Source organism: Silene latifolia, chromosome 10 (assembly GCF_048544455.1).
Source record: "Silene latifolia isolate original U9 population chromosome 10, ASM4854445v1, whole genome shotgun sequence".
Taxonomy (NCBI): domain Eukaryota; kingdom Viridiplantae; phylum Streptophyta; class Magnoliopsida; order Caryophyllales; family Caryophyllaceae; genus Silene; species Silene latifolia.
The window spans coordinates 11,790,900-11,810,090 of NC_133535.1; the positions used below are offsets into that span (position 1 = coordinate 11,790,900).

At 35.8% G+C, this 19,191-nt stretch overlaps 3 protein-coding genes across 4 annotated transcripts; 1 reads left to right on the forward strand and 2 right to left on the reverse strand.

Annotated features, from left to right (window-relative positions):
* Positions 1-841: 841 nt before the first annotated feature.
* LOC141605121 (uncharacterized) lies at positions 842-3,206 on the reverse strand. The gene is made up of 2 exons (XM_074423777.1): positions 2,970-3,206; positions 842-1,260 (listed from the first exon to the last, which is right to left on the reverse strand). The coding sequence occupies exons 1-2, from the start codon at positions 3,081-3,083 to the stop codon at positions 1,138-1,140; spliced, it is 237 nt and encodes a 78-aa protein (XP_074279878.1). The 5' UTR covers positions 3,084-3,206; the 3' UTR covers positions 842-1,137.
* Positions 3,207-8,440: 5,234 nt separating this feature from the next.
* Positions 8,441-12,239, forward strand: LOC141605122 (uncharacterized). Its single transcript, XM_074423778.1, has 3 exons — positions 8,441-8,854; positions 10,652-10,706; positions 11,393-12,239. Exons 1-3 carry the CDS (start codon positions 8,564-8,566, stop codon positions 11,704-11,706), a joined length of 660 nt encoding a protein of 219 aa, XP_074279879.1. The 5' UTR covers positions 8,441-8,563; the 3' UTR covers positions 11,707-12,239.
* A 209-nt stretch (positions 12,240-12,448) lies between these two features.
* Positions 12,449-18,684, reverse strand: LOC141605125 (serine/threonine-protein kinase BSK3-like). Of its 2 annotated transcripts, none has more exons than XM_074423780.1 (11): positions 18,230-18,684; positions 17,073-17,208; positions 16,666-16,883; positions 15,934-16,069; positions 15,400-15,533; positions 15,128-15,233; positions 14,887-14,972; positions 14,477-14,665; positions 14,010-14,162; positions 13,231-13,344; positions 12,449-13,037 (listed from the first exon to the last, which is right to left on the reverse strand). In XM_074423780.1, the coding sequence occupies exons 2-11, from the start codon at positions 17,152-17,154 to the stop codon at positions 12,789-12,791; spliced, it is 1,467 nt and encodes a 488-aa protein (XP_074279881.1). In that variant the 5' UTR covers positions 17,155-17,208; positions 18,230-18,684; the 3' UTR covers positions 12,449-12,788. The 2 variants fall into 2 exon arrangements, with proteins under 2 accessions (XP_074279881.1, XP_074279882.1); XM_074423781.1 differs by lacking the exon at positions 18,230-18,684 and adding an exon at positions 18,127-18,209.
* Positions 18,685-19,191: the final 507 nt, after the last annotated feature.

Genomic DNA, 19,191 nt, shown 5'->3' on the forward strand with positions numbered 1-19,191 from the left:
ATACAAGTGTACTGTGCATAAACTCAATTTTCCCCAAATTTCAATTTTTTTTTTCAGTTTTTTGTGATATTTGCTAAACTTTAATTACAAAAATGGTGGATGAATGAGAATTAGCATAGGCTACAACAAAATTGTGATTAAAAAAATAGAAAAAACGGATCGGATGGAAGGAGTTTAAAATGTACGGAGTATGAAAGTGGGAGAGAAGAGGGAGGAAGTAACGAGTGATAAAAGTGACGGTGATAATTCTTGTTTTTTTTTTTAATTTATTATTTATTTAATCTATCCTAGACGTCTTTCCGGTGGTGCCATGTCAATATTTTCCGGCGAGAAATTTACTCGGATATCTCTAATTGGGGCAAATTGCACATCAAGTATAACTAATGGGGTTAATTTGCACGTATAAAATGTTATGGGGCTAATTTGCACGTAGTGGCAAACGTTTGGGGTTTATTTGCCACTTCCCCGATCTACAATGTCTGCTATGCAATTTATATAAAAGGCGAGTAACAAACGTTGCGAGAGCAACAAACTCTAACTAACCCAAAAAGAGCTGAGTTAAAGAAAGTCGGGGAGGTTTGTGTGTTATATAAGTCCCAACAGTTCTTACTTCTTAGTTTGCACGGTCACTTTGACCTTCGATTTTTTTTTTTTTGCGTGAAGCCGTAAACAAACATTCAGCAACAATCTTACCTCGAAGATTCAAAGATCCTTCGAATGCACTTCCGTCCAATTTAACCGTATTTAAAACTGAACGTGCATTTGGGCAATTCTAAACACATCATTAACCATGATCTTCACGTTTTTTTCTTTCTCGTTTCACACATTTCCACAGACAATCTAGCAATAATGTGAGCAGAAGCGCTACCAATTCAAAGCTTACATCAATTTCGGACATGCATCACATTCTTTGAGTAAGTTTGTATAGACTGCCAAGATTAGTGTGACCTTTTCTCGATCAATACCTTCACAATCCATGATACTGCACTAGCTATAAAGACATTGTGGATGTCCGACCGCTTATAAACACGGGTTTGCTGGAAGGGGAAAAAAACGACAAAAGGAAGGAAAACTAACGAGTCCATTGTCGCTAAACAGTGCTACCCTGCTATTTTAAGAAACTAAAAATCATACAATTTACGGAGTTCTCTTTTCACCATTTGTGTCCGCCTTGCTAGTATCACTATCTTTTTGCTTCTTCTTCGTTCCAAGGATGAAGTCCTTCACTGAACGTTGTCCTGAGAGTATTGCGTTCCTGATCTGCCATAAATAAGAGAAGCACGGCATGTTAACAATAAGAGATGTAAATAAGATTTAACGGAAAAACATATCACAGCAGTTTTTCAGTACGAGTGTTTGTATCCTTTCCGCCTTTTTCTCTCTCGTTATTGAAAGTTTCCAGATTTCTTATAGAAAGATCTACCGGCAGAATACTTTCAGCATATAGTCGGTACGATATAAGTTGGTGCACGTTGAATAGTAGTTCCATCATGTTTGGGTGTACATATTACTTTCCAGAAACTGGAAGAGACTGGAGTCTTAGCAGCATGGGCGCGGTTTTGTTCCATATACATATTTGTAGTAAGTCAGAAATAATTGGCTTCAACGTAACATTGTAACCCCTGAGCACTTGGGTCAACTGGAATAGAGATGATCTACCTTAACCAGAGCTCTCAAGTTCAATTGCCGGGGATTCTGGGAATACAATGGTGTTAAAACTTAGAATGAAGATCTTTGTTGCCTAGTGTTCCCAACCCGCTATCACAGGACAAATTTGATGGTGCAAGCTAAAACAAGGATAAAAGGGCTTCAATCTTTCTCACACTTCTCGTACGTTGTAGGCGACTAGTCGGTCTAACTTCAAGAGATAAGGCCTCACCAAGTTTCAATCATTCATATTCATTATATAGACTGGCCTCAGAGGCCTGCTAAAGCTGAATCTTCAATTGCACCAAAATGATACGCAGAACCGGGTTCAACAAAGGGTATCGGGTAACACCTCAAACTTCATCTCACGATCAATATCAGTATATCAGTATATCAATCTCGTGGCCTCTCTCGTTAGAGTTGTCACTCAGCCAAACCTCCCTTTTTGGCTTCACAAGAGTCCTATGCGCAAAGCTTCAAAAATACAACTTTAAGAGCTAAGAGCCTAAGACTAGTCAACATTTAGATCTAAACCCTAATCAATCCTCACTCACCAACGCCTACACAATTCAAATGGGAGCAAAAACAAGCTTCCAAAGAACTAGAGTCTGCACACTCGGTTTTAAAACCTCGATCAGTCCTCACCCTCCAAAGTCTAAACAATCTAAACTCATGCACAAACCAATCAAAGAGGGTAACAACTACAAAAATCTGAGGCAAGTCTCAACCCACGAACTACTTCATGAAAGAGACCAAAGTTGAGAGCGGTCTACCCATTAATTTGCCTACATTAACCGAAAGAGACACAAACCGGTTCATTACATGCTTGCTTCTTGGTAATTGAAAATCGTAGATTTTCGCGTTCTCATCCGGAAGGATTGTATAGATTGATTTTCAATCAATCTAGTTTCTTTACCTTATCCAAAAAAAAAAAAAAAAAAAATGCCCCAATAAAGCATTCAAAACTCATCATAACTACAAAAAGATCAAAACTTCAACACCAAATCTAATCATATAAACTCCACCACCAGATGAATCCATGCAAAATCACAAACCCATCAATAATCATCAATTGCAAGACACAATATTCAATTCTATGCATTAAAAACATTCAAAAACTACAAAAGATCAAAACTTTAGCACCAATAAATGAATTCATGCAAACCCATCTAATAATCAATCAATTGCAGGACACAGCATCAAGATTATGCATCAAAATTAGAAAAATTGATCAGGGCATCAAATATTTAACTATAATTTCAAAAAGAATTGAAACATAAATGCAAGAAAAAATGAAGAAAGAAGGAGAAGGGTATACATACAGGGTCAAGAACATTGGGTTGAGGACCATAATCAGCAGTAAGAAGAAGATATGCAGCAACAACAGTTCCCACCATTGTTGTGCGCCTTACTAACTTATCAGTTTGTGGATTCATCTTCTTTTTTCTTCTCTGATATTTTCTTAATTCTCTTTGTTCATTTGAATAATCCGCTGTCTAGTAAGCATCCTGAGTGACTAGCCAGTCTATTGAACCAGAATATTGTAGAGCTGTGGTGGGTGAAAGACTGTCTGGGCTACCTGGCAAACGGATCAATCGATACGGTAAAGGGGGATCGATTTGGGTTGGTCCGGAATATTTTGAGTTAACTATTATCATGTAATTTATTTACGGATAATAATTTTTCGCAATTTATTTTCGCAGTACGTTTTTTACTCGTTACAGTACTAATTACACAAAATTTTCCATTTGATACCCTTGGACTAAAAACATCCGATTTCTCTCAATTTCTCACCATTCAGCCATACTCAAACCAAATAACCAATTTCTTCAATTATATATGAAATTTTAAATATATCAATGTATTTAATTCGTTAATCGTAAACTATTAACGAAAATTTGATGGTTTTTTTTATATCTTGAGTAATTTATTGGTTGAGTATGATTTTAGGGTTACTAGTGTTTGAGGGTGGTGGTTGGTGCCTGGGGGTGGTTCGCTGGTGGTTGGCCGCGGCAGCAGAGGTAAATAAAGGGGCGGCGCCGGTAGGGAGAGGACGCGGTGGTGGGGGCAAAGGTGTGGTGAACTAGGCTGGCAGAATGGGCCTCTCAATCCTTCGTTCCGGTGGTGGGAGGCTAGGTGAGCGGGGTGGGGCTGCTTGGTGGCCAAAGGGACATGGTGGTAGGGGTGGTTGCAGGTTTGTGATGGGTGTACTGCCTGATTCATTTTTTTGGGTTTTCTCCATATAGTACAGTGAGAGAAGGAGAGGTTGGAAAATGAGGAGGGTAAAAGTGTCAAAGGCGTACTGTAATGAATAAAATGTGTACTACGAAAATAAACACCCTAATATTTTTTTTGGTACATATTTACTAATAATAATCGAGAGGGCCACATGTTAGGGAACAAATTAGTCTCACTATATTCGTTTAAGTGGAAGACGGGTCAAATATACTTAAAGTGATACATATTTTTTGGCCCGGTCATGCAACTTATTGCTTATTTTATGCTTAAAGTAGGTGAATATTAGACTCGTCTATAACTATAGACAGATATCTCTCGTCTATAATGAGAATTTGTGAACTTGCTATTAAGCAAAATTAGGTACGAGCCAACCCAATCTTCTCTTTCGAATTAAAAAAAAAGTGATGAAAAAAACAATTTTTTTCTCAAAGTAGTAAACAAATACAGCAAGTCTCTCATGTAACGGACATATTCGTTACAAGTTTGCGACGTGTTAAGTAATATTCATGTGGGTAGATAAAACAAAATAGATTGTTACTCCATGGACATTCGGCTTTTGTCTTATCTATCGCACATGGGTAATACTTGACTCATCGCAAGATTGCGACGGATATGCTCGTTACAAATAAGAATTTATGAAACAAATATTAAAAATCGGAAATAAAGAAGTGACCATTTGAGATGATTATGACAACCAACTAACCAAGACCAAAATTGATGTTTATGTTTGATCTCTTTTAAAACGGACTTATCCGTTTTAAAAGTAAAATGGGTTAAATAGTACCTGTTCATGTGGAAACAAGATTAGTATCTTAAGGTGCTATGTAGGTCGTAACTATTCTCCTACACTTTATGATCCACCCTTTAATGCAAGGGTTTGAGCCACGATTGTAGATGCGTAATCTAAGAAATAGCGCTAAATTACTTATAATAATTTAGCGCTCAAGCATGAATTATATAACTGATAACTCCCAAACTTAGGTGCTGTTTGTCCCGGCTTTTAGAAGTGTTTTTTCACTAAATAAGCACAAGCTAGGTCAAACAAACAATTTTGAAGAAGTTGGTGCTTCTAGCTTTTACTTTTATCTTGAAGATTTTTAATGCATAAATGACAAATTGTATGTTGTAAAAATGTCAAAAAAATAAAATTAATACTTATTAATTCATATTTTTTCATTCTCTACAAATCGAGACCCATTTTGATATACTTTCAACAAAAAATTTCATTTTTCATCCGCTTATGTATAAAGTCTTGTTAAGAAGTCATTTTTTTGTAAAATGTTAGGCCAAACACTTTTCAAGAAGTAGCTTATTTAAAAGCTCATTTCTAAAAGCAAAAACAGTTTTCCTAAAGCGAGGCCAAACATGCCCTTAAACACATAAATCTTCAACGATACTTATGTATAAAAAAAGATCCAATAACACAACATCAAGTAGAGTATTCACAAGAGTACTTGTGGATGTTAAATTACAAACTAAGGGATAGATAGCTGATTACCTCCATGATCGGATGGGCTCGCCGTGCTACGTCTAAAGCTAATGCTAATCTACTCTACCACTAAGAATCTAAGATCTGAAGATAGACTAAGTTGTAGTTGTTGTTGTTGTTTGAGTTGGTGTCTTGTTCCTTGGACGAATGCCTCCTTATATAGACAACGTCCGAATCATTGAAAACTACTCCTTAGTAGGGAGACAGTTGTCAAGTCTTCTCGAAGATTCCTTTAGGCGTTTGATATAGTTTTCCCTCATTCAACGTTTCTCATTTTGGGCTTCGTTTATCTTCGACGTGGACCGACATAACTAAGCCCAATAACTTATTCTCCATCATATAGGCCCATATACCCTTAAAATAATTAATTTAGTACCTTAACTAAATTATGCGCTAACAGTACCCTACTTGGATAGATGGCACTTTAAATGAGAATTTGTGAAATTGAATTTTGAATCAAGAGAATTATCGGAGGATTTATATCTAAATTCGTTAGAAAACACAAGAATCTGAACTAACAACACTAGGTTTTCTTAGTTGTGCTTTTCAATGTCCATTTTCTAAGGTGTAACCTAGACCCTGATAAAGGAGTCAATCATATCCAGTTCGAGTGGGGTCAGTTTGAAACGGATCATTTTGGGTTTGCAAAAACTCGCGTCAAATCAGGTTGGGTCATATCAATTTAAGTTCGGGTCAATTTCAAGTGGGTTATCTACTTATTTGGGGATAAGTCAATATGAAATAATAAAACATTCGGAATTGGTCAACTTAGGTTTCAATTCAGTGTTGGGTTCTCAATTCGGTTGCGAGTTGGATTTGGGTCGGGTTCAATTGTCTGATTTAGGTGTACGGTGTACCCCTTCTTTTTGTGCATAACTTTTGATTATGAGTTGGAAATCGGTCAACTCTTTTTTGCAAACTGAACACTTTTATGAGATCTTTTGTTTAAAAAAATAATACACCGGTTTCTAAACTCTTAGCTAAGAGTTATCCTCAGTCAAAGTTTTTCGATCGAATAAACTTAGATTGAACACAGCTTTCGGCTACTATTTTAGAAAGTGGTTATTTTTTTCAATCTCACAACATTTATGACATACTTGGTTTGAACCATTTTTTCGAGCTTGTAGAGTTGTAGGCAACAAACAAACAGTTATGGATCGCCAATTTGTTTTTTTGGCAAAAAATAAGGAATATATTATAGAAAAGGAACAATCTGAAGAGCAAGGACTCTAGGAATAGGCCTGATAAAGTTGGCTCAACTCAAATGACTACATGCCCTAATAAGGTTGACCTGAGACTCGAAAGTAACTTGAAAATGCATGATCCAAGTATGATCTGAACTCCAAAGTGACGTGATCCGACTTGAACTTGGTGGCCCAACGTTGACCGACCCGAGGAGATCCAAACCCCAAAGTGGCCACTTGAAGTCTAAAACGGGCCTAAAACCCGACCCGCCTCAACCCAATCTGAAATGTGCAACAATCTTAAATAACTCGACCCAAATTAACACGATCCACCCTATCCGATTGACCCATTTAGCATTGTTGTCAGAATCCCGATTCGATCCTATGATTCTATGATTTTACGATCAAAAATGTTTGACCGATCCCGGATCCTACGATTCTATCATGTTTGTAGAATCTTACGATCCTATCTATTCTAAATTTTCTAGAGGTAGGATCATAATACGATTCTACGATCTTACGATCCTACGATCCGACTCCATAGTAAACATATTAAAATATATTTTTATATAATAACATCGTAAAATCCACAAATTTCATGTAATTTGTAGAAACATGTTCATGAAATGATACTAAACTTATTAATTATCAATATTTTGTGTATAAATAAGTGTTTTGCTCTTCAATTATATATTTTTACCAAATAAAAAACTATATTTAGTGAATTTGTAGAATCTTACGATTCTACGATCCGATTCTACCGATTCGATCCTACCCTCCCTATCGATTCAAAGTAGAATCCCGATCCTAACAACATTGCCATTTAGCATCTCTATGTTCCAGACTTATGAGCGAGGAAATCCTAATCAACAACTACCCCTACAACTAGGGATGACAATGAGTAGGATCTGGATAGAACCCTATTGGAGTATTGGATCGATCCATATCCTTATGTGTTATGGTGGATCCGGATCTGGTCCATATCTATAGGATCTGAAATTTTCATATTCATATCTAATCCACGGAATTCGGACTAGATCTGGATCTATCCCATATTTTTTTTAATGTAAAAAATAAATCTTTTTTTAAATATTAAAATATTATTTTTTGAGTTTTACTACAACTTAAAATAGTATTTTTTTTATATTAGAATACAAGTATTATAAACTAAAGTTGTAGAGAGATCGAAATAAAATTTTATTTTCATAAAATAACAATAGTGATTACAAAGTACTTTTTTCAATCGAAAATTTTTATATGGAAAAAAGTTATAGTTTAGTTTATGAAATAACTCTAGAAGAAAGCATATCGTTTTACACTTTTACTATCTCTTTAACTTATTTTTCATTTTATTTAAAATTAAATAAAAATGGATCTAAGGCGGATCTATATCTTGATTATAAGATTCATATCCGGATCCGTTTCTATGTATATGGATCTGATCCATATTCATTGGATCTAAAATATTATGATTCAAAGACAATTCATTTGATTTGAATCCTAAAATTTGGACAGGATTCGAGATCCATTGCCAACCCAACCTACACCTCTACAAGAGACTGAAAGAAGATTGTCCTAGGAATTCCGAATCAAGAGTTTTTATATAAGAAAAAAATTATAGCTTAGTTTATGAAATAACTTTTTACTATCTCTTTAACCTATTTTTTTTACTATTATTGTAAAATTAAATAAAAATGGATCTAAGGATAAGATATGGATTCTGGTCATAAGATTCATATCCGAATCCATTTTCATGTAAATGGATTTGATCCATTACCACTAGATCTAAAATATTGCAAAGCAAATCTGACTCGTTAAATCCCGGTCCTGAATCTAAAATATTACAATACAAATCTGACTCGTTAAATCTTGAAGAGGGTCCGAGATCCATTGTCATCCCTACCCAAGTTTTGAAGAGAGTGGAAAGAAGAATGTCCTAGGAATCCGGAATACAAAAAAGAGAAATTTTACAGAACACCCAAACACAAAAAAAAGAGGGAAAAAAATGGCTTCTTCATTTCAACTTCCAACAACAACAACAACGTCGTTAAACTCTGAGCAAAACAACATTCAAACCCTCCCGCCACACCAAACTTCCATGGCAACTAACATCATTAATCCTGCTAATCATCATAACAACACTCACTATAATACTATTACTAATGGTAATTACTATAATAATAATACCATTAATAATCCAAAGAAAAGATCTTTAGACTATGATTATCTTTCTCAAAACTCTCCTTACTTTAAGATGCGTGCTGTAGTTGCTGAACTTCGTCCCCTTGTTCTTAAGGTATTGTTATTTTTTTTTTGGGTTTTTTAGTTATTTTGTTTTGTTTAATTTACTGGGTTTGGTGTTTTTTTGACGATTTATTGAATTTTTAGGGTAAAGATTGTTGCTTTATTATGTGGATCTTGGTTTGGGATTTGATTATTGTTTAATTTCACTTTCTAAATGAGGATTTTAGTTGAATTTGGTATGCGGGTATTTGTTTACACCTTTATTTGTGCAGTTGGTTCCGTCTTAAGTGTAAAACGGGTCAAATACTACCCTAAATATCCGTCTTGAACAAGAATTTGTGTAAAGATTGAATCTTTAGCTTGCTGGCGAAGTTTGTTGAAATGGGTGTTTTTGTTACACCTTGATTTTGAATAAAGTTGGAATCTTCAGCTTGTTGGTGAAATTTGTTGAAATGGGTGTAGTTTGATTAATTCCCATTTTTGTGCAAGGCCGAGTTATGTTGGATCCGCTTCCCATTTTTAGCAAAATTATCTAACAGTAGTTAAATTCCACTTTGATGGGTGTTATGTTGGATCCGCTTTCCGATTGTGCAAGGCCGGGTTAAATTGTGTTAATGTACAAATGCGGCTTGGTTCGAAGTTGAGTTCAAGTTTGTCTAATTCAATATGAACACGCCACACCGGGTATGCCATATCAGATTACGCTCTAAACTGATTTATGAATCGGTAGGGGTGGGATGAATCTGGTAACCCTAGTCTAGTATTCTAGTAGTCAAGCCGATATTTTAGGATTTTTTTTGGATGGGTGAACCTTTAATTTGGCATTGCTGCCTTGATTTGATACCATGGTCGCATAACATCTGCGTGAGGACTGAGGACTATGCTAGTGGTTTGAATGACTTCTGATATGGTGTTACCACACATGAAGTTACAGTAGACGGTCTTGCATATGAGTCCAACCTATTAACCCTAGTAGGGCTAGTACTTAATTGAGCAGTACCTGAAGTTTGGGTTAATTTTTATAGTATATGGTTGATTCAATACTAACAGTTAGGCTTTATAAAATCTTAGTGGATATCGTAATTCCAAGTATAATCATTAAACTATCAAGTATTAAAGCACGGCTTATATCGTAAGTCGCCTAACATCAGTTTTTAATTACTTCATTTATGTGATTCCATAATTGTTTTTTATGCAATAACTCCTGAGTTTTGCACGAGGATTGGACAGATTACTGTCTATGGGAATAGATTCTGAAATTGATGAGTTGTTGTTATGAGCATTGTATTTTAAAGTAATGTATAGCTGTTGTTCTGACTTTCTGCAATCACTATTCTAAGTGACTGAAAACTACTGCATCTGTGATTAACAAACCCTAATGTTAGACACCAAAACTTGCTAAGTTATAGGAAGTTTTTAAGCTTTCACGTGTCCGTATGCAACTTTTGAGTCTGCAGAAAATTTTTTGGGGCTTCAAAGTTTTTCGTATATTTTGTTATCTATGTATACATCCAAATCCCCAGGTGAACATGGCTGAAGTTTCCTTTTTCATTTAAAAATCATGGAATAGTTGTAAATGATGATTATCTGTCATTTGTTATCCGTCATTGATGGTTTTAAATGATGATTCATGATAGTCGATCCAAATCAATTTGGGTTAAAGGCATTATTGTCGTTGTTGCTGTCGGGAAAGTTATGATCTGTGAATGATATCAGTAATGTCTGATTGTCTGGTCACTGGTAGCATGCTGCTTATTCTTGTGCTCTAAAAATATTGGTGTAACAACTGATTTAATTGACATAAATCAGTTTTGTTTACAGTCCTCTGATAATTTCCTTAATGTGGTAGGCTATCTTGGCTCCTACCATGGATGCTTGTGAAGCTCGTCATGGAATCCAAGAAAGTACGATATTTTCCCCTTCAACTTTTAACTGATAGTAGTCTATAGTCTATACTACATGAAAATATTTCGGATGTGTTCCGTTGTTGCCCTGTATAAGCTCTTTGTGATTTTGTATGTCGTGTTTTAGTTCTTGTCAGCAGACTGCCTAGAAACTAGAATCTAGATTCCTGGAATGGCGTAGAAACTTTGGAATCTCTCATGTTTGAGCTTAAGCTACTACAATTCCTTCTTAGTATATAATCGGTTTTTCTAACTTGAATTTCTTATGAGATCTTATAAATCTTTCCACATTTAGGTTCTTAATGTGTGCCCTTAGGGCACACATTAAGTCTCTACATGGTAAACCATATGACACAACGACAAGCAGTCAATAGAAATATATTTTACTGACTGTCTCTACTCGGTAAATCATTATGCGTATCCCTAGTGAGATTTGGACCAGACTGTCCCGAAATTGGTCAAAATGGCAACTTTAATGAATCAATTTTCTTATCAAGTTATCAGAAAAGTTAGGTAAGAGGGAGAGGCAAATTTTAATTTAGCATCATATATGCAGTATTCTTTTTCAACCGTCTGTTTTTATGAGGATAAATTAAGCAGTCGGCATTAGTATTCCCTTCTTTTTTTTTTCCTTTTTTATTTAAAATGCCTTGACTCTTTCTTTTTCGACTACTTTAATCCTGCAGAGCTGGAACTCCTGTTGGATCAATGTAGACAGCAGAAGACGGCGTCTGTGATCAACTGCAATGGTGGGACCGGAAGGAAACATCCTGATAATGGGAAACAGCCTGAGCCGAAGCTGCCACAACTCCCTCGAGTAAATCAAGAAAAGCGGTTTCCTACTGGTAACGGCATTGTAAAGCAGAAGCATGAGACTCAAGTAATCCCAGGATCATACATAGTTGGTGGATCGGCATTTGGCTGGAATTTTTTAATGTTCCAAGGAACTAAACCGGAGTATTATGGGAGAACTAAGGAGGCATTTCGAGCTGGAGTATGATCTTATGTGATCTTACATGTAACAGACTTGTAGTCGTTTTTATCGTTTTTAGAAAACTACGTTAGTATTTAGTACAGTACTATACTTGTGGAGTTACGTCAATATGGCGAGGAGGAGAACTGAAGCGAATTGAAACAGAAAGATTCACTATTAAATCTTCCTGCTTTCGTTTCAAAAATTTCAACCCTTGTGATGGATATCATTGCGGAAAGCAAAAAAGGGAGAAGGCGGCTCTACCTCGACGAACGTGCCCAACCTGAAGTTGCAGATTGTTGCTGGTGCATCTGATGATGCTACCCTTCCTGTCTGTTACCTGTACTGTCTTTGCAGTTCCTTGGATATATATCAGCCTTAATTTTTTTTTTTTTTTTTTGTAGAGTAATTGCGAGTAAATTTCAGGATACTGTGACTTCGGTAGCCTTAATGTTGGATTGTTATAATGCCATTGTGAATTATACTATGCCACTCGTTTTTATGCTCGAGTTAGATTTACAGATAACACTCACAAAGCAAGTGGCAGAAGTAATTTACCATTTCGCGTATTTATTCCCCTTAATGTTTCATCGGTTGATATATTGAAATACTATGTTCTTCGACTCACCTACAAATGTCGAATGTAGTCACGTCTAGGACAAAACATGTACGGAGACACAGATTTCTTTATTGAGAGATCATTTTACAATTTGAAGTAGAAATGGTACTAAACATACTAAATCCGTTTATATATGTCGAATGAAGGTAATATTTGAAACCTCAAAACTATAATTAATTCCAAACCGGCGAAAAAGGAACGGTCACACGTTTCGGCATACAAACTTGATGGGAAAATGGAAGCAACATTTTTGCTCCCATACACTAGCTAGAGTTTTACACACTTGTAATTTAAGGGCTCAAACCGGCCCGAAACAATTCACCATAACCAAAACACTGTACACAACTTACAAGTTTGTAAGACATTGATGCCTTTTAAAAGCGAATTTTGTAACGGGTCAAAGAATCGTTAGGCAAATTTCAGATCAGTGTCGAGGTAACTTCAAAAACAGGTACCGCAAAACTCAGAATGAAATTTCATAAAAATCAAACTATTTAGCATCTAAGCCGTCTCTTTTGGCTTCGCGTGTAGTGCCCTCCTTAAGAGCATCTTGGGCCTCATTCTCCATCCCGAGGGCCAAGAGGGATGAAGCTTGAAGGTATGAAGCAATGTGCCAAACTGGAGAGATTACCTCCGCTTGCATTGCATCATCCAAAGCTTCTCGTGGCATATCGCTCATAAGATATGATAGACTACGACGTGCTAGGACTGTTGGAGAAATCATCCCTCCATCTACAAACTGCAAAAGGAACCAGAGAGGTCTCAGATGGTGTACGATGTACGAATCAAATATGTACATTTGACTATTCTGCTCGAATCACAGCGAATATTTGTATTCTAGTCTCAGAAATTTTAATCTCAATCATCAATAGAAAAACGGGCAACCAGATCCTGCAAAAACTGACCAAAATACAGAAAAAAAAAACGCTCACCTGTGAATACCGTTCGACTGCAGTCTTATAATCTTTCTGCTTAAAGGCAACGTCGCCTTTTTTCTTTGATTCCAATGATTGCTGCATTTCGTCCGTCCACATCTGAAAGGAAAGCTGCAAAAAAAGATTACTCACTAATGAGCAATTAGTCGGAAAAACTTAACGAAAGAAAAGGCAAACAAAACTTAAAAAAGCCAGGCAAATTCATAGTACATTATAACAATCTGTGGTACATAATAGCATGATCTTTTCACCATTACATCAAGTGTCAAATGAATTAAAAATTGTAACAAAAAAAAACATATAAATTCAAAACCCCACAGTACTAAAATACTAAATAGACTCGTACTTCAATATTTTGACATCTCTGTCTAGTACTGTTAGGTCGGTATATATGACATAGGATCGGCTATACCGGCCAAGTACCGTCTGTATCAAACCAACGGCCAATATTGGCTAGTTTAAAAGGTCCTCGAATATATCTCAACATTTCACATGGTAAACTGAAAAAGCCCAATAATTAACAACTAACTCAAACAATACCCCATTTATATCTCATATCGGTTAGTCGCATGATAACATTACCATGAGACGGAGATATTGCTACAATGCTACTATTATCATGAGATCGTCTCAAATGAGAATTTTTTTTCTGAACTAAACTTGCTTTTTCATACTTGGGAATGGAAATAGAGGACATAACATGTAGCAACTGAATGAAGGTGTATCTTGCCCATATCAAGTATCATGTATAAGTGAGTAAAGAACATATACAAAACCTCATTCGTTACTCCTTCGTCATCTTTATACCCTATCCCTTCCAATATTTCATGAATGGCAGTCAAGTCTCTTCTTGAACATGCTTCACCTATGGCCGATAAAGGCAGGGATGAAGCACTGTGCGGGATTCCCATTAATACATGAGACGGTACCTGCATGGGTGAAAAGAATAGTATTATTAGTTGAAAAATTAGCTTGGAAAAAATTACGAACATTATGACTTCCATTTTTTTAAATTCCAACTTTTTTTTTGCCAAAAAATCTCACACTCTCACACACATCAACTTATGCAAAGGGCTTTTTAGCTGAAAAGTGAATTTATCAAGAAATGAAGTACAGAAAAAATGGCGGGACTAAAAATATATCGACAATGGTGTATGTACACTAGAGTTTTGTTTAATCTTCTCTTACATCATTGCAAATTAAAGTTAGAAAGGGTTCCAGTAACAGCACGAAAAGTACAGACCTCAGTTTCCTTCTGAAGAGGGGTCAAAGCAGCAACTAATGATCGAGTGTTTGGTCGCTCTTGTGGTTCGTAGTGTAGACATCGAGAAGCAAGGCGTACTATCTCAGTACCATCATCATTGGAAAATTGTCCTTCTAAGCAAGAGTCTGTCAGCATCTGAAGATTCCTATCACGTATCATGTCTAGGGCCTACATAAGTTCAAAATGTACGAGGCAGTAAGGCACACATCATTTCTAATGGAAACTCGGTGAATACAGCAAAACAACTCAATGAATTCTGTATGCTTCTATTGTGAAGTAGCTTGTGAGTCATCCAAAAGCAGTTTTCTCTGCTCTTAATGATGGGAAGACACGAGGTCACGAGGGAATACTCTGTACTTAATAGAGTTAGAAGGGGAACGGAAACTTACATGACTTGGGGGAATATGTTTCCCGCTGATAAGGTCAAGCAGCAGAGTTCCAAAGCTATATATGACACTTGCTGGTGTTATTCTACCTGAATTTATGAGAACACATTAAAAGACTAAAGAATCTCGTTTTCCAAACCACGGTATCAAATCTCGCTTAAGACTTGATGCATCCAACTTAATGTATAAACATGATAACAATTTTAGACCTTTTAGCATAAGATAAGAACTTAGGGAGTCTCACCAGTTCGCAAGTACTCTGGAGGAGTAAATGCAAGATTCGTACTATAACTTTTCCCATCTCTACTGTTTTTCATCAAGCCAAAGCAAGAAAGTCTTGGATTACAATCCTACAAGTTTAAAGAGTGAATTTTAGAATACGGAAAGGGAATTATAGTATAACAAAAAAAAAATGCGTACTTTTTATGTTTTTTTCTGAAGGCTGGAAATATTCTTTAGTTAGTAGTTAAGCATGATCGAGAAACTAAAGCTAACTGATGTGAATATATTGTTTACCCCATCAAACAAAATTCTGTAAGCATTAAGGTCATGATAAATGGCACGCCCTCTACTTGTACAGTACTCCAGAGCTTGTGCAAGATGTAAGACAACCCTCAACCGCATTGCCCACTTCATTGGCTGAGCATCCCCTGTAAAAGCAACCACATCTCTTTAATAGAAATAAATTGAAAGGATCACCAGAGGTGAAATATCTTCACAAATTCTCAAAAGAGACGGTCAAAACGTTTTGTGATACTGTTTCATTTATCCACCAATTACCCTGTGATACCTGAGAGTGTCTCAGATGTTAGGCATTATGTGGGAAAGCACTCAGAGCAGGATGTGGGATCAACAAGACGGATAACGGAACAAAATGACAGCCTCACGGCCATTGCTTATTCAAGCTTTAGAGAGACAAATACTTACAGTGCTATAATGTACAGTACACAAGACAGAGGACGACAAGCTACAATGCTAGAACCCTAGACATAAAACGAGGAATCATAAAACCTTAAATGGATCAACTAAGACATAGGTCTAGAAACTTACAATGGAAAAGATGTTTTGCAAGGGTATTGTTTGGCAAGTACTCCGCCACAAGGAGCCTCTCATCATTTTCACAACAACATCCAAGTAGATTTGCCAACTTTGGACTACGAAGCTGACCAACAGACCGAGCTTCTTCCTGAATATACCAAAGAAGCATTATTGAATAGGAACCAAATTTCTAGTGTTTTAGATGAGTTGAAGGTAAATCCTAATTAAAATTCCAAAATAACACACATTAGCAAGTCAGAACTCAGAACATGACTAAGGAGGGCATATACACATTAGCAAGTCAGAGCACGACTAAACACAATACTAGCCATCCTATATACACCAACAATAAAGGCATAAAGCCATTACCCCAGTGCCTCAACAGGGGTCGGATGTAAGCAACCTAACCCTTAAATTATCAACTGAAAGAGGGCATTTCAGGATGACCAATAATGAAAATTGCATCGGCCACACATGCATGGTATTAAATAATGGTTTCAGATTTGATCTCAGAATCAATATTCGCAGCCTGATCTAGGTCGTTGTGCCAACGGTATGGCCGTAACTGCCTGTAAATATGGTCGTAATAACCTTCAAAATCTCAATAATTTGGTCGCCATTTAGTGTAGGCGTGCAGCGGCCCAACTTTAAATACTATGATTGCATGTCTACATATAATACACGAGAAAGAAAGAATTGAAAACAACACGAGAAAGAGAATAAGAAGCTGGAAAGCAATTTTACCAAGAACTGCCGAGCATCAGGCCACGCACTTCTATTGAAACGCTTGACGACAATTCTCATTTGGTTCTCTAACTTCCCTTTGTAAACAATATTGGGAGCCTTCTCACCATGTTCAGACACAATATTCTCCACAGCAAACCCTGATGTGGCATTTTTAAGCTGATCATATGTGAAATCTCGGAATGTTGGTAAGCCAAGCTCGTTATCATCTTCATTTCCTGTACAAATACACTGCCACCAATCAGCTACAAGCCTACAAAAACTTTTATCTAAAAAATCCAGAACACCTCAAAATGATATGGGGTTAGCTACAGTATTTGAATCTGTCGATAGAAGGTCAGATAATGAAAAGATAAAAAAAGGAAAATACATTATCAAAAATAGAAATGACGAAGTGTTTTACCCACCAGCATCAAGAGGCTCAAACACTGCTGTCTTATTCGGTGAACCCAAGCAACACTGAACAAATTTGGATCCTTGTGATCCCATTGACTGCACTAGAAAGATTCCGAGTTCCAAACAGCAATTACTTTATCCTGAATTCTGCATTGCCAAGATAGTCCATGTATGAATGGATATAGAACCTACTGACCAACATAAAACTTCAATCTAATTCCTATCTTATTATTCCGCTAATAACAACACTAACTCAAGACGCAATTAGGCTAAATACGCCGTCAACTATTGATCAGGAAATCAGGACTACTGATCCATCAAATCCAAAATTCCGCTAAACTAAGAGAAGCAACATTATACTACCCCATCCAATTATATTGTCCCTTTTTTTACTTCAGTGATCAATCGCTGTCAACTTTGACCACTGATTCCTCCAAATATATGTATAGTTAACAATGCCAATTATATTGTCATATCGATCATAGTTGACATAGTTTTTGACACGACAATAAAAACGGGATGGAGGGAGTATGCCCTGAACAAATAAGGAAGCTAAACAGATCAAATTAAAGATGACAAAGTTCAGCAAATTAAAACTTTTCAATACCAACAATATCAGAATTTAACCTCCAAATCAGATTACTCCACAATTTCAAAATAGAGCAACACCAATCAGACTACTCACTATCTATCCACCTAGTCTTGCTTAAGACAGAGATATCCGTTTTAATGGTAAAAGCGATTCAAATATTAGTATACTACCACTTGATGTTAATAAGGCCAACTATTTGTTACTACCTAGGCAGCTATCCTTATCATGGTACATATTTGGATCCATTTTACAACTAAAACGGATATTGTCGTCTTAAACAAGAGACTGTGCTATCCAACCAACAACAAAAGCAATTCTCTTGCAAAATACATAAGCAATCTTCTCAAGTCTCTAGAACCCTAACAAAGAATGCTACTTTCATGAAATTAACAAACACCCAGATCCACATTTTACATACCCAGATGAAATCAACCTACAAAAATCACAATTGAACACAATATAACGCAACATACCAAGTGATTAATAACCTCACTTCATAGTTCATACATAAAAAACAACAAATTCATAGAAAAGCAATAAACTTTAGAGCTAAACTAACAAGATTACTAAACTTACATTGTTTAAAAGGCAATTAGATCAGATCAAGCAAGTGGGACATGAAAATTAATTGGTAGGTCATTGAAAAAATACCCAACAAACCAAAAAAAAACAAAATCAAAAGATAATAATAATAATTAAAATGTTGAAATAATTTGTCCAGAAAAATATGAGTAAAAATTTGGAAGTATTGTCAGAAAAATACAAGGAATATGAAGAAACAAACAGTCAAATGATAGTAAAAACAGTAGTAATGAAGTGATGTGTGTGTCTCTATATATTACAGTAGTACTACAATTTACATGTTACTATAACATTAATTTATAGTTTTATTAGTTTATTGGATGGTATGACAGTTATGATTACATGGGCATGTGTTGAATTGTTGAGTGATGTTTGAATCTGTTTCTCTTTGTAGCCCACATAAGTGTGCAGTCTAGGTATGTGCTTGTAATTATTTTCTGGGTTGATTTACAGAGCGGCGCCAGGTAATTCACTATTCACAGATTCTCTCGTCACCTTGTGAGTTGTGACGGATAAATGTGACTATTTTACACGGAGTATTTATAATTCGTTTCTATTTATCAGGTTTTTTCCGTTTTCCTTCTGGTATTTCAAATGATCAATAGGTTTTTTGTGTTTTTTTGGGTCTAAATAAATGATTAAACCAATAAAATAACTTTTAAAGTCATATACATATAAAGTCTTAAAAATCTGCACCAAAAGTAAATTTAAAGAATTGATGAATGAGAGGGAGAATTTGATAGTAAAAACTAGTGTAGATTCCCGTGCTACAGCACGGTATTTTTTAATTTTATTTTATAAAGAGACATTCTCGTTAAATTAATTGCATAAATTAACTGTACCTTTAATGTTATAATGTACTAATATAATCTTAGTAAGAGGTAGAAAATGAAAGTTTATTACCATTAAAAGACACTTTAAGTTAAGTTATTTTTGTCTTAAACCATTTTTACTTT

Bases quoted from the DNA above. Each gene is read 5' to 3' on its own strand.
- LOC141605121 (XM_074423777.1), bottom strand. From the start codon at position 3,083: ATGAATCCACAAACTGATAAGTTAGTAAGGCGCACAACAATGGTGGGA. The intron at 1,261-2,969 runs GTATGTATACCC...TATTTATGGCAG, and splicing joins AACCCAATGTTCTTGACCCT to ATCAGGAACGCAATACTCTC.
- LOC141605122 (XM_074423778.1), top strand. From the start codon at position 8,564: ATGGCTTCTTCATTTCAACTTCCAACAACAACAACAACGTCGTTAAAC. The intron at 8,855-10,651 runs GTATTGTTATTT...TTAATGTGGTAG, and splicing joins TTCGTCCCCTTGTTCTTAAG to GCTATCTTGGCTCCTACCAT. The intron at 10,707-11,392 runs GTACGATATTTT...TTAATCCTGCAG, and splicing joins TCGTCATGGAATCCAAGAAA to AGCTGGAACTCCTGTTGGAT.
- LOC141605125 (XM_074423780.1), bottom strand. From the start codon at position 17,154: ATGGGATCACAAGGATCCAAATTTGTTCAGTGTTGCTTGGGTTCACCG. The intron at 15,534-15,933 runs GTAAGTTTCTAG...TTGCTTTTACAG, and splicing joins TGCAAAACATCTTTTCCATT to GGGATGCTCAGCCAATGAAG. The intron at 14,666-14,886 runs GTAAGTTTCCGT...GAACTTATGTAG, and splicing joins AACATATTCCCCCAAGTCAT to GCCCTAGACATGATACGTGA.